Source organism: Tenrec ecaudatus, chromosome 7 (genome assembly GCF_050624435.1).
Source record: "Tenrec ecaudatus isolate mTenEca1 chromosome 7, mTenEca1.hap1, whole genome shotgun sequence".
NCBI lineage: Eukaryota > Metazoa > Chordata > Mammalia > Afrosoricida > Tenrecidae > Tenrec > Tenrec ecaudatus.
The window spans coordinates 10,625,355-10,639,066 of NC_134536.1; the positions used below are offsets into that span (position 1 = coordinate 10,625,355).

The 13,712-nt window shown below is 52.6% G+C and overlaps 1 protein-coding gene across 5 annotated transcripts in view; it reads right to left on the reverse strand.

The window, feature by feature from the left end:
• ARID1B (AT-rich interaction domain 1B) overlaps positions 1–13,712 on the reverse strand; it is a 405,831-nt gene that overhangs the window by 256,655 nt on the left and 135,464 nt on the right. For all 5 annotated transcript variants that reach the window (XM_075554341.1, XM_075554339.1, XM_075554340.1 and 2 more), the window contains exon 4: positions 1,401–1,511. In XM_075554341.1, the coding sequence (XP_075410456.1) occupies positions 1,401–1,511 (111 nt within the window). The remainder of the gene's footprint in view (positions 1–1,400; positions 1,512–13,712) is intronic.

Genomic DNA, 13,712 nt, shown 5'->3' on the forward strand with positions numbered 1-13,712 from the left:
CAACTTTCCAGCCACGGTGACAGCACCCACCACTTGCCGGCGACAAATCTACAGTTTGGCTTCTCAAAAAAAGCACTGAAAACAAACAAACAAACCCCCCCCCCGCCGCCCCACATATGCAAGTGCATGCACGCATACATGCACAAAACAACCCCAAAACCTTTTAAACCAGTAGGACCAAAGTACAAGTAGCTGGTCCACTAAAATGGAATCCACTATCCAGCTACCAGCTTAAACCCCGGGCCCCCTCAGTCCCCCAGCTCTGCACGAAGCATCCAGCAGCACAGACACAGGATGCACTGGCTCCCAGCTCGCCCGGCGGCCTATTGCCTGCTGTCGAGCAACGCTCCACACACAAAGCACACCCAGCACCTTTCATTCCTGAAAACATCCAGGGACACCCTCCAGTATGACTGCTGACAGACGGACCAACTGACCAACTGACTGACTGACTACCCTAAGACCTCATCCCCTGCCCAGGAACGAAAGCTGTGAAAAACAAAGACAAAAAGGGTTTCTAAAGAAATGGAGAGTGAGGTTGAAAACTGTGCACATCCCATGAGCATCCAGAAGCTTCCGACTAAATCACATGTGACTCCACCCAGCTCTGGCAGGAAGGTCGGATGCGCCTGGTAATGTTCACCTGACCTGCTTAGTCCCAAATGTATCCTCCAACAAGTTACACAGGCCCTAATGCCATCATCTTTGAAATTCAATTTAGAGTCCTGCCTAGCTGGAATTCCCCATCTCAAATAAATTTCTGTATTAGAGATTAAACACTATTAATTATTCACACCAGAGTATTTTAACAAGAATGATCAAAGTAAATACGATTGATTATCTCTCTCAAATTCCTAAGAATTGCCTTGTCAAATTTTAAATTCAAATATTTTATTTCTGGGTAATAAATACAGACTCGGTGGTATTTTTTACAGTATTACGTATGATGTCACAAAAGAAATTCAAGCCACCATCAGATAGATGCTCAATCTCATTCATCACTTATACCCTCTCCCAAGTGGGAATTTCTTTTTAGCTTCAGCTCCGATGCAGGTGTCTCTGCCGGTGTCATGACCAGTAAGCCACAGGCTAGAGCTCCATGGTGTCTGAGCAGAGCAGGAACTGCCCACTCACAAAACCCCCCAGCCAAGAAGCGCCTTCCATAGGTGCTGCACTGAAGAGACGCCTGCAGACGATGCAGACTTATGGGCCAGACCTACAGCGCGCCCAAGAATCACAGCAAAAAAAGACAAATCACAAAACACATCTGCAATCTGGGAACCTCTCTCCCGCAAGACCTTCATCTGGAATCTTCAGCTGAAGTGGAGCACATGCAAACAACAATTCTTCTTTTTTAAATGAATACAATGCATTTCTAAATCAACGCGGGAATGTCTTACTGGTAAGCTTGATGGCCTTTCTTGCTGGATTAAGTTCAAATCTTCATGGTTGGGTTTTCCAGGAGCCAGAGGAGGTTGAGGCCTAGTTCCGTAGCCTTCCTGAGACATGTCCTGAAAAACAAAAACAAAAAAAGCACTTTATAAGTATCTCCATGAGTTATAAGCTTCTCCGTTTGTCAAAACGCAAATATTCAACCCACATTATATTGAATCCGACGTGCATTTTTCGCTCGCCAGTTTCTTCAACACTAGATGACAAGCATAAACAAAAGACAGAGCCGTTGACCCATCAGTAGCAAAAGGCCCAACGTGTAATTAACAATGAAATGTATCCGAAGCCTATTCAAGCTCCCTCTCTAAGAGCCGAGTCTTGCAATGGGATGAAACTTGGCTGCAGCCCCCCCCCCCCCCCCCCCGTTGTTACCTAAACAAAGCCAAAGCTCACCTCACTGTTTCAATCTGATATAGGGTGCACAGGCTTCAGTGTTAAAAGTAATTCATGGAAAGTGTATCGTCCTGTGGCTTTGCACAGGCCCTCTCGAAGAACCCACAGAACCCCGGTAGCTCGGAAGCCCGTGTCTAGGGCTCCTGGGGCGGGGAGGTGGGGACACATGGCAGTCTGCAGAGGATCACCGAATAAAGACTAAAACCACAGCAGTGGAAATCCCCCGCCCCAAACACCTGCTGAGGTGCAGGAGGCTGGCTGGGGACACGGCTTTTCTGACATCTCGCCCAGCACTTTGCCTGGAGACAGCATTCGCTGTGATTCTGGGATGATGCTGCAAGACTGTTACATAATTCAGTCGCCACAGTGCGTCCAGCTTACTGTCCCAGCCCCGTCCGCTCTCAGGCTGGCTCAAGGGGTCTGTCAGCCCAGCTTCTAACAGCCACCCTCCAGTGCCCTCCCAGCAGCCGGAGGAATGAGAGCTGCCTGCTGCAGAGGCAAACTGGCCCTGGAAGTTGAGGAACCAGTTTTGGACTGGAGAGAAGGCAAGGGAGGAGGCGAGCGGGTGGGGGTTAGAGATCACCCTTGAAAATACTATTCTTTCCCTGTCACTCGTTCGAAAATGTGTTCGAATCACACAAAATATTCTCTGCAAATTCTCCTCCTCCTGGTTAAGTCCCTAAAGTGTCACTTCAAAACTGAACGTGTATTTGTGGGAGCCCCATAAAATGTGCCTGCCGCCCCACCCCTTTCTCCCACAGAGCCCCCTAGAAACCGCGCTGTGGCCAGGACACCCTGGACTGGGTGGCGGTGCTGCAAAGCACACAGGCCACACAAATGCGTTCCAGCCCGCCCGGCCAGCCCTGCACACAGGCTGGGGAGGGGCAGGAAGGGGAGGGGAGGGGAGAGGCAGGAAGGGGAGGGGGGAGCCCTGCAGGCCGTCCAGTAAGCAGGCCCTGAAATCATTAATCCATGGAAAACTCCCCACAGCCTTGAGGAATCTCTCTGGACCAAGCAGATGAGGAGTCAAGGGGTCCTGAGAGGGGCAGAGTCAGGTTGAGGGGAGGCTCTGAGCACAGGCCCTCCAGCCCTCGGGCCTCCTGCTGTGGCTGCAGGTTTCTACAGACCCCCAGGAGGCTCTCTCACAGCCAGAGGGGCCCCAGGCCTCCATTCAGAGGTCTTCACACCATAACAAAGCCCCCACAAAGAGGCAGGACAGCTTCACAATGGCCGGACAAATGAGCAGGCTGCTCCCCAGACCCGTGTGCACAGGGCACCGGCTGATTTCAGGAGGTTTTGGTAGGGACCCGGAAACCCGCATGCCTTTCAAAGGGCCTTTTATTTTCTCCCTGCAGCGTCAAATGAACGGCTTTCTGAAGGAACTGAAAAGGACCATCACGGCCACACAGAGAACACGTCTCAGCTCAGATGGCTCCTCCCGAACACAGAGGCCCGACCACTGGGCTGTGGATGCCCTCCATCTGCAGACCACTTCCTCTGACCACCTCTGGAACAATCAGACGCCACCCAAGTCCTATTCCTAACCCAGAGCAACAACGAGCCAAGTATTTACGAGTTGGGAATAAAAGCCAATCACATTGTAGTGAGAATCTCTGAATGGGGAACTGTTCTGTGCCTCAATTCAAAGTGTCCGAACAGAAGGATGAGCTGAGCTGCGAAGATACAGGGGGAAGCTACCACTTCAACCTTTAACCTTGTCTCTAGATTTCTTGCCTGAAAACAAAACAAACCAACCCACTATTGTGGTTGATGCAAAATCAGCGACTCTGTGAATCTCTAGGGGGCCGACGCTTTCTCCTGAGGAGTAGTGAGTTAGAACCGCCGACCTTGTGGTTGAAGTCTAAGCCTTGGCCATCAGGCCTTCCCTACAGTCTCTGTGTGTACACTCTTATAAAGTTCCATCCCGCAACAAACAAGAGAGCCTTCCACATGTTGTTTCTGTTCATCTCAGCGTGCGTGAAGAGGAACTAGCAATTCCATCACCAAGGCCAACGCAATGCCAGTATCCAAAAATGAAGCATGAGTCCACGCCACATGGCATCAACAAATGGCAACAAGGAACCGGCTCTGCATGTTACAACAGCAGTGTGACGCTAGGGCCCCTTGCTACTATGCACACCAGCACAGAATGAGTCTGCACACTGATTTTTTTTAAATTAAAAGGATATAATAGCACTGCCATTAACACCTCAATGCAAAAAGAGCCAAGCAGGAGGGAGTGTGGTTGGCCATGCCAGAATCCTGCACATCTCACCTGGGGCAAGTGTGTGGGCCTTAACCTGGCACCTGCTAAGTCAATGAGTGTGGAAGAGCTGGGGCCAGCGGCTGCACGCTCTCCGCTCCAGGTTTGCACGTAGATATTTCACCCAGTACAGGAGACACTCACACGGTGCCTTACACTGGCACTCCTCCCTCTGCTGCCCACACTCACTCACACCTGACACACAAGCCCACGACACAAGAAGACAGTATGAACTGTGACCGAGGAAGACAACATGAGCGGCCCGTTGCTATTTTCGGAAAAGGTTAAGAAGGACCAAGTGTATGAACCCTTGCTTTCTTTTATTACTAGGTGAACTAAGTAATAAAGGACCGCCAAGGACACCTGCGAAAACAGCTTAAAAACTTACAGACGTACAAACCCTGGTATAAATCTGAAAGCTAAAGAGGTAAGCGATGAACAAGGTCAGCGAAGTCTCCCCTTCCTGACTCCCTTCCACATGCTTACTCCCTCTAATTGTTTTATATATACATTTTAAAAATTGTATTTCCATACTTTTAAAATGTGTTACCAAATACAAATGTAGTTGTAAATTCAAAGCCGTTTACCTTCTAAAAGCACACCTGGAGTATAGTTTCTTTAAACTGGGTTTTATTTTGTTTTCCGGTGGCTTCCTTGGTCGGTCTCTTAGAGACCATCCTAGACCTGCCTTTGTGAATCTACTTTCTCCTTTTCTGGGGGTGCAGTCTGCAAGGTCAACAGTTCGCACCCATCAGCCCTCCCTGGAGAGAAAGACAGGGCCTTCCACTCTAGTCAAGAGTTACAGTCTCACACTCACAGGGTGCCGGCTGACACTGTCCTATAGGGTCACTAGGAGCGGGCGCTGACTCTGAACTTCATGGCTCGCCTGCCCTTGTCATTTCCTCACTGCCCCCTCGATGGACGGACACACAGAGATGGTGGCTGTCTTTGCTGCTTCCCTCGGCCTGTGAGATGCCCTTCACCCCCATGGGCATGCAGATGTCCCTGTAGCACGAAGTGCTACCTGTGGAATTCCTGCACCTCGGGGCGGGCCTTTGAAACCGTGGCCGGTTCCGGAACAGCGTCCTTGGGAAGGGGAGCATGGCCCTGCCTGGCTTCTGCAGTAGAAGGAGCTATACGGAAGATGCTGACACCAGCAACATGATTCCACAGACCACATCCCACCGCGGGCGGGGCGGACACAGAGAAGGAGCACGGGGCGATGAAGGAGAGGCAGGCCGAAGCACAGTACAGCTCAGGGGCACTCCTCCGTCCCCCCCCAGAGTGCCGAGAAGTCCGTAGGCCAGAGGGAGTCCACGGGCTACGGAGAGCTGCCGTCTTTTCTGGTCCACCTGAGGTGCCGTGGAGACGAAGCGCTATGGGGACCCACCAGGGCTCCTGGGCCCAGAGCACGTGAGCACTGTGTGCTCTTTCTGAAGCGCTTCCAGCAGCCATGCGACGAGAAACCAGGACGGCCCTTCCCAGTCGCTGCCGCAGTGAGGCGCCCAGCTGGTTAGCGAGCTGCCAGGTCTACCACGTAACCTGCTTCTGAAAACCCAGGCGGTCAACCCAGAGTGGGGGCAATGAGCGAGGATCGTGTCTGGCTGCGGGGGGAGGTGAGTGGTCCGGGCACAGATGTCCTTTCAGCCAGGGTGTCTGGAAGGAGGAGATGCCCGGTGACCAGCCGTGCCATCGCAGGTGAGTGGAGCCTCTCTGAGTGTGGGAAGTGGGGGTGTGTGCAGTTCACACTCCTTCAGTGAATGTCGACCACCCCTTCCCCAAGGAAAGCAGCGCGCACGTCCATGAGACAGACACTCGAATGCGGCGGCACCATCGGGGCAGCCCTGCGGGAGTCACCACCACCAGCAAGGACCAGGGTGGCCGCTAGAGGTGGGCAAGGTGGCCGGGTGCCGCAGGGGTGACAAATCAGGCTGCTGGCCATGAGGTCAGCTTCAGGAATCACTGGCCGGCCCCTGAGAGAAAGTGGACCTTTCTACTCCTGGGAGTGTCTCTGGGACACCCACAGGCAGGCTCTGCCTGTCCCAGCGGCTCGCTGAGGCTTACAACCACCCAGAGACCCAATGCCGAGTCTTAGTGGAGAAAACTACTCCTGAGGAGTAACTAGCCATCAGGCTCCGAGTGAGGGCATGGTCATGGCCGCTACACGGTGGACAGCCCTTCGCTTCACATGGCTGCACTTGGTCGACAGCTGGAAGGCCCGTGCACTAGCCACAAAGCAGGGAGTTCACACAATATCTACTTTTAAAGAAAAGCAGAACTCTGACCTTCCGCGTATTACTCCCTCATAGCCCCTGTCCCAAACCCAAGAACATTTGGAATGTTTAAAATGTGTTCCAAACCTCTAGTTGTCCTGTTCTGAACCATAAATGCTAAAACGTCTTTCCTCCCACCAGTTTGCATACGAGGCCCCTCTCTCCAGCGTCTCTGTCAAGAAATGGTTCTAAGTCCATGGGCTGATCCCAGGCTTGATGGGCAGGGTCATGAACACCCTGTGCCCCTCGGTTATGTCCCGTGGAGGTTCCTCTGCTGGCCCCTCTTAGCCTGCCTGCTCCTCAATAATGAGGACACTCAGACCCTTCCCACCCACACCCTTTCCACTGAGCCCCTACACTTGCGTGCGCACACACACACACACTCCCGCTGGTAATACCTAAATCTGTACTGCCCGCCCACATTAAGGGTCCTCGGCCCCAGCATTCCAGGACTGGTCTCCCTCTGCTCTGCTCGCACCTGCTCCTGCTCCTTGCAGGCCTGGCCTGTCCACGGCCGCGCACAGCCAAGGAGAAGACAGCTTGCTATGTCGCGGTCCACCCGCTCCTAGAACCTCACCCAAGGCAAAGATCCTGTCAAATCCACCTCTGCCCCCCACGCTTTTATTCGGGCCACCTTATCACTAGAACAGACTCCCACAGGGCCCTGCTGCAGGACCAGGCCTCCCAGGGCCACAGGATCGAGCCCAGGGTCCTCAGCTTGGCTCCACAGGTGGTCTTAGAACATTCTTTGCTTGTAGCTTCAACGCTCTCTGGTCTTCCCCAGAGCCCACCCAAAGCACCATGCCTCCTCACACATCCCCCACAGGCCAGGCATGTGCTTGGGCCCCAAGTCTCATCGTCAGAATCCAACCTCTCCCCTGCCCTGGGTCTGCACAACATGGAGGCGCCCTGGGGATTCTACTGGCCCCTCACCCCACCACTGCGAGCACCGTTTCCTCCCCGGCTTCCTCAAGCTGCGGGTCGCCACCGCTGTTTCAACTGTAAGCACCATTATCTTAGAGACCCGGGGTCCTTGCAGCTCCCTCTTATGGCCTTCTTTACATTTTCCGGCCACCGTATTTTCATTGCTGGCTTGTCGACGTCCCAAGCGAGGCTCGGGGAGGCCTCGTGTCCCGTGCACGTGTGGACCAGGAGCCCAGCACACAGAGGCTCTCTCTCCATCACGGAGCGGCGGCCCGGCTGCCTAGAGGCCTCCGAGGAGCCGACACTCAGACTCAGCGACTCGGAAATAGACGCACGAGGACAAACACATAACACTGAACAAACGTGGGCTCACGTCCAGGAATATTTATCATGTTAACAGCTCCGCTGCTGCCTAGCAGCAATGTGCTACGAGACACATTTGGCTGTTTGTTACTGGAAGTCTTGAGGCAAAAAGATAACTGCAGAGAAGACAGTAAAAAACCTACTAGAAATGGAGGAAGAAGAGGAGGTGAGAGACCAGAGAGAGCGCAGAGCAGACTGTCACACCAAGAAGGGGCGGCGATGGAGACTGGGTGGCATCTGGCAACAAGGAACCAGCTGGGCCAGCAGTGGAACGGTCAGGCCCAAAGAACCAGTGACCAAGCCTGTGCGTCCCATTACTGATCCCAACACTTGACTGATTCACAGGCAGGAGAGAGGCCCCAGGCACACAGGGAGTACCCCACCCCGAGCCCTGCTAAGTCGTTGGGTTTCTCTCCATAACTGTAAAACTAGTATTACTAAGCACTAGCCACAATGTGTTTCTCTGTGTATACTCCCCTTTGCTGGGTACTCATTCGCCGTAGTCAAAGATCGACTTTATAAAGATGCCCATATGAAAAGTTAAAATAGTGAAAGGCTTGTTTTTGGTTTTTTCATTGAAAGGGACATTTGACTTAATGCCAAAATTAATTTACAATGAAGTCATCAGAATACAATCCAGGATGTAAATTGAGGATTACCTATAGTGTAGATCAGGAAATCCCAGAGTACGGATGATCTGTACTAGAAAAATGACCTCCTTTCTTCAACAAATGAACTGCGAGGGGAAAATGTACAGAAGGAGGGGAGATGGAGGGCCCCCTGAGATTACAAGACATGATTAAGCAGCTGTTAAGATGGGGGCCCTTATTTGGATCCCAAGGTAAATAAATCACCCCACAACGGAAGCTAAACAAAAACATTTATTCTGTTAGGAGAAATCTGTAGCCGGTGTACATGACCCCATGAAAAAAATATGCACTGACTGATAACAATTGGGTTTAGTTCATGTTTCTTTTCTTTTTTTTTTTTTTTAGTTCATGTTTCTTATGAGGTCGCTATGAGTCAGAGTCGAGTCAATGGCCGGCGAGTTTTGGTTTGGTTATGCTTAAAAGACACACTCTGAGATGTTCAGATGAATGGATTCGAAGCCTGCGCTTTGATTAGAAGTCATACCGGGGGTGAGGGTAGAAAAGTGGGGCAGAGGGGTACACAGGAATCCCAAGTGGAACTGGAGATGAGGTGTGAATGGCAGCATTTACCTGAGCACAGTGATGTCCTCCCTCCCCTTGTGCCAGCCCATGGAACAACAATTCTTTCAGCACCCAGTGTTATCCTGACACTGAGCTGTCCACCGCACACGTCTCCAAATGCCCCCAGCCCAGCCTCGGAAAGGCCCAGGTGCCAGTTTCCGGATTCCAGGATGCCCGTGTGTCTGCAGAGCCCTCTGAGGACCACGAGCCTTTCAGTCAGACAAACCGTGCCTCCGGTTCTACCTTCACCCTTCATTTGCCCGGTGACATGCTCCTGTGTCCACTGTCCTGCTCTGAGGCCACACCCACTGGACCGAGTGAAGAACCCCATGGCCTCACAGGCACGTGGCGCACCGTCCACAGGGGGCTGGAAGGGCCGGGTTGATAGGGAGAGAAGTCCCTGCTATGGCCCCAAGCGTGGCTCACCGTTCAAAGCGAGAGAGACCAAGCTGTGTGTTCCTGGAGGGGTCGCTGAGAACCAGAATGGACTCGACGGCCGGGTTTTCTGTTTGGCTGAAGAGGTCTTACAAGGAAGCAGGGTGGGTCCTAAACCTAATCACTCCCAATGTCACGGGAAAAGGACAGACACAGAAGCTCACACACGGGGCAAAGGCAGAGGCCACGTGAAGGCTGGCCATCTTGAACTGCCAAGGACCATCTTAAGGTGGGGGGGCTCTCCCTACAGCCAACATTACTGTGCTGCGGGTGGGACTTCAGGTCTCCACACTGAGCCAGCAGACAGACCTCTGCTCCTTAATGTCAGCCCCTGGAGGTGTTTTAGTCTCCTCAACCCTGGGTAATTCAGAAGGCGCTGTCACCCACCTAGGACAATGGTAAAAGGCGGTGTGTCTGTACTTTTTGGCACCTTCCTTTCCTCGGGGTCCCCCACCCACCAATCTTTTATCTCAGAGAAAAATCACACTGGTGATAGTTCTATAATCTGCTGTCAATTTTCGAGAGACATAAGAGTGAAGGGGTGGAGTTTAGCCTGTCAATAAGGCCACAGTTTGATTGGAGGGCAAAGAGATCACTAGCTCGCTGGAAGTGGGACACAGGCTCACTCCCTGAGAGATGCTCTACTGACAAGACAGACGGCAATATGCTGATAGACCCCGTGTCCTGGGAACGGGAGGAGTCTCGTGGGGACACCTGGAAGGGCTGAGATGCTTCTACTGCCACTGGATCCACAAGACTTTGCACCCACAGGACTGTGATCGTCCTGCATGTGGCATCATTGCATGTGTTCCCTGAGTCTAAAGAGGGCTTTATAGATTGGTATCAGACTTATGGGCTTGATCTGGACTGGGCTGGGATGTTTCCTCAATATTCAACTGCTCTTATATATAAAGCTCTTTCTTATACACATAAGTGTCCAGGAATTTGTTTCTCTAGTCTACCCTAACACACACAGCCTCTCTCCAATGGCTTCTGCCAGCTACTCGGGCAACATCTCCAAACTTAAATCGCATTCCCTCAAACACCCTCCATGTCTCAACGGGGCCAGACTCGGAACTCTGGTTAGATTTGACCAGATCAAAGGGGTAGCTGTTCCCAGGTTTCTGGAAACCATTATACAGATAGGACAGGTGTGTGGGACCTTGTTTATGAAATTCCCGGACACGTGTGCCAGTAACATCACAGGAGCAAAACCTGCCACCATGGCACAAGCAGGAGAGGACAGGACGGGACTTGGCCAAAAGCACCAGGACCCTGAGGGAGCACCTGAGAGCAGCTCCTCTGACGCTGGAGACCCCAGACAAGCTTCCCTGATCTTCCTTCAGTTTCCGAGGTGACGTCTTCCTAAACCCTGTGTGTGTGTGTGTGTGTGTGTGTGTGTGTGTGTCCATCCCTGCTACACCAAGAAGAGAAGCCACCATGTGGCTGGTTAAAATACATCTCCTGACACACCAAAGGGTAGGTAGGGAGATAACGTTGAACTGTGGACTAAAGTAATTATGATTTTTAATAGATTTATTTCAATATACTCACCAAGCTCAAGGAGCCATACTAAGTGGTCAGCTATCTTTGGTTTTGAAGGGTAAAGGTGGCCTATGTAATAAATATGTATTATTATTAATAGCTTGCAGAACAACACCAAGGTGATCCAACCTGAAAGCATCTCAGTCCCGTTGTTTCTCACGGGGAGGATGGCTTTCTTTGCCATCCGGGCGTGTCACAGTGCCAGGCTGGCTTCCCGACACTGTGGCTTTGCCTCAATGAGCTGGCCACGGTCCGTAGTGGGCTGAGCACAGCTTTGATAAAGGCCAGTTCTTGTTATTATGAGCAGTTAAAACAGCGTCAGGAATGGCGCGCTGAGCTTTGTGGCAGCCATGCTAACAACAGCAAGCCCACTGCCAGAGTTCCAACTCACAGCAACCCTACAGCCCGGACCGCCCACCCTGGCTCCGCTTTTATGGGAGCAGGTGTCTCATCGTTCTCCTGCGGAGCAGCTGGTGGTTTCAAACTGCTGACCTTGCCACCAGGTCTCCTTGAGAAGGATGCCAACGGTTGACCTCCCCTTCACCGTGCACACCCACCCCCTCTATCAAGTCAGGACCGACTCACAGCAACACAGGACACAACTGCCCCGGGGGGTTCTGAGACTGTACGGATTTATAGGAGTAGAAAGCCCTGCAGCAGCAGGAGCATCTCACTGCCGAAACCCAAGCCCCTCCTGCCCTGGACCGAGAGATCCACAGGCCGGAGAGGAGGGAATCCAAGCAGCCACGCTGGGCTAGAACTGGCTCCAAGGGCCAGGGCTGGGGGAGAGGAGAGAGTCTGGCAAATGCCTGAGGTCACAGAACTCAGCAGGGGAAAGGAGGTGTGGCTGTCAGCAAACCCCAGAAAGGACTTTGAAGGGTTCAAGATAAAGCTAAACAGAGGAGGGGATCAATACCAGCGGGGCTCACCGGACAGAGGAATTTACACAAGTCAGACAACCCCAAGGCCGGCCCGAGCCCCTGCTGACTCCATGTGTGCCGGGGGAGTCACGGCAGGGTTTCTGAGGCTGTCATTAGGGGAGCAGACAGCTCACCTTTTAAAAAAAAGAGCAAGTAAGGCAAGCCCGGCTAACGAAGTTCCAGAAAGGGTTGTGCCCAAATTGAATCCGCGGCAGCAGCGCAGGCGGACTGAGCAGCGTCCATGGTCACAAGCACTTTAATTAGCAGGCTGGCATGAGTGACGAGGCAGGGGCTGAGTGCCCCCACCGAAACAGAACTTAGGACACCAGCGGGGACAGAGCTTGTTTTTGCCACAGAGAGGCGGGTGGGCCCAGAAAGGTCCTGCTTCGAGGCTTCCCTGCCAGCTCATCCTGACAGTCAAACTAGCCGGGGGAAGCTCCTGCATGGGAGCCGGAACCACTGAGGCAGCCAGCCGGGGGGAAACGTCACAGAAGAGAAGTCACTAAAGACGATCAGAGCTCTGTGGCCGGGGTGCACGGTTCTAGTGACTCAGAGCGTCCCTACAGGGCAGAAGAGAACTAACCATAGCGCTGTGGGGCTCATTTGCAGGGCGGCGAGCCTCAGCTGTCTGAATGAAGCAGCTGCTGGATTTGAAATGCTGACCTTGTGGTCAGCAGCACAATGTGTACCCCACTGCACCACTCAGCCACCTTCCTTTTAAAATGAGAGGAAATTATCTCTCTAGACGAGAGAGCTTACAGATAATTTCTGTAATCAAATACAGAATGTATGCATTATGTGCTGCATGGAAATCACCACCCGTCAACTGCTCTGTGGAAGACGAGGCTGGCCGCTCCCATAAAGATGGATGGCCTTGGATACCCAGAGGGACAGTTCTAGCCTGTCCTGTAGGGTCGCTGAGAGTCAAAGTTGACTCTGCTGTGCATTTTGGTTTGCATTTGGAAACACTACGCTAAAGGAGCTCAGCTGCTAGTGGAACGAGGGGTTCACACCCACCAGCCACTCCGGGGAGGCGCGAGGAGACCGTCCACCTCCCAAGGGATTGCACTTCTAGGACGTTCTCTGGGGTCACTCGGAGTCAGAATCAACTCCACAGCCACAGGACACATGTTCCTTTAACAATCTTTTAAAAATCAAGTTGAAACAGGTTATCTGAACAACAAAATTAATTATCTTTTCCCGCTCGAGTTTTCCTTTTCAGAGACAGACTGTGGGGGAAAGAAAATGAACGTCACTCACTGGGTGACTCACAGTGACCCAGGTGTTACCCAGCAGCAAGGTGGTGGTGGCAGCTCTTCGGGTCCAGCCAGCTACCGTTTCACAAGCCCTTCCATTGATTCTCCTGCACCCTGGAGTTTCAGAGGCGCTGGGCTCACCAACATCGAGAAGGCCCACATCAGTGCTCTTAAGGCTTGAAGGCCAGCTCTCTCTGGAGACAGTACAGCAATGGCCAATCAAAGCACCGGCCATCAAGGTCATTCCAACTTAACAGTAACCCCTAGGTAGGGTTTCTGGGTTTTGTAAACCTTATGGGAGCAGATATAGTCTGGTCTGGTCCCCAGCGCCACCCCCACCCCAACCCCCACCCTTTATAGCAGCTGATGGGTTTGCCTTTGGGGTGGGCCTTTGGGGCCAGCACAGGTGCCAGCAACTCCTGGGGAAGAACAGAATTGAAACTAAGCCAAGTCCCTCGCCGGGTATCGGTCACTCTCTGTCCTCTCAGCGTCTGTCACGATAAATCAAGGAGCAGCCGAGGCCTCTAAAACAAACGGCAGGGGCTCTCACAGGTTGGGAAGCCTCCACTGTAGATCCTCAGGACACCCCCGCACACGCCCAGAATGTTTTGGGGTGGGTGAAGGCAGGCCTCAGACAGATACCCAGGTGAATCTGATGTAAGAAAAGCCCCACACTC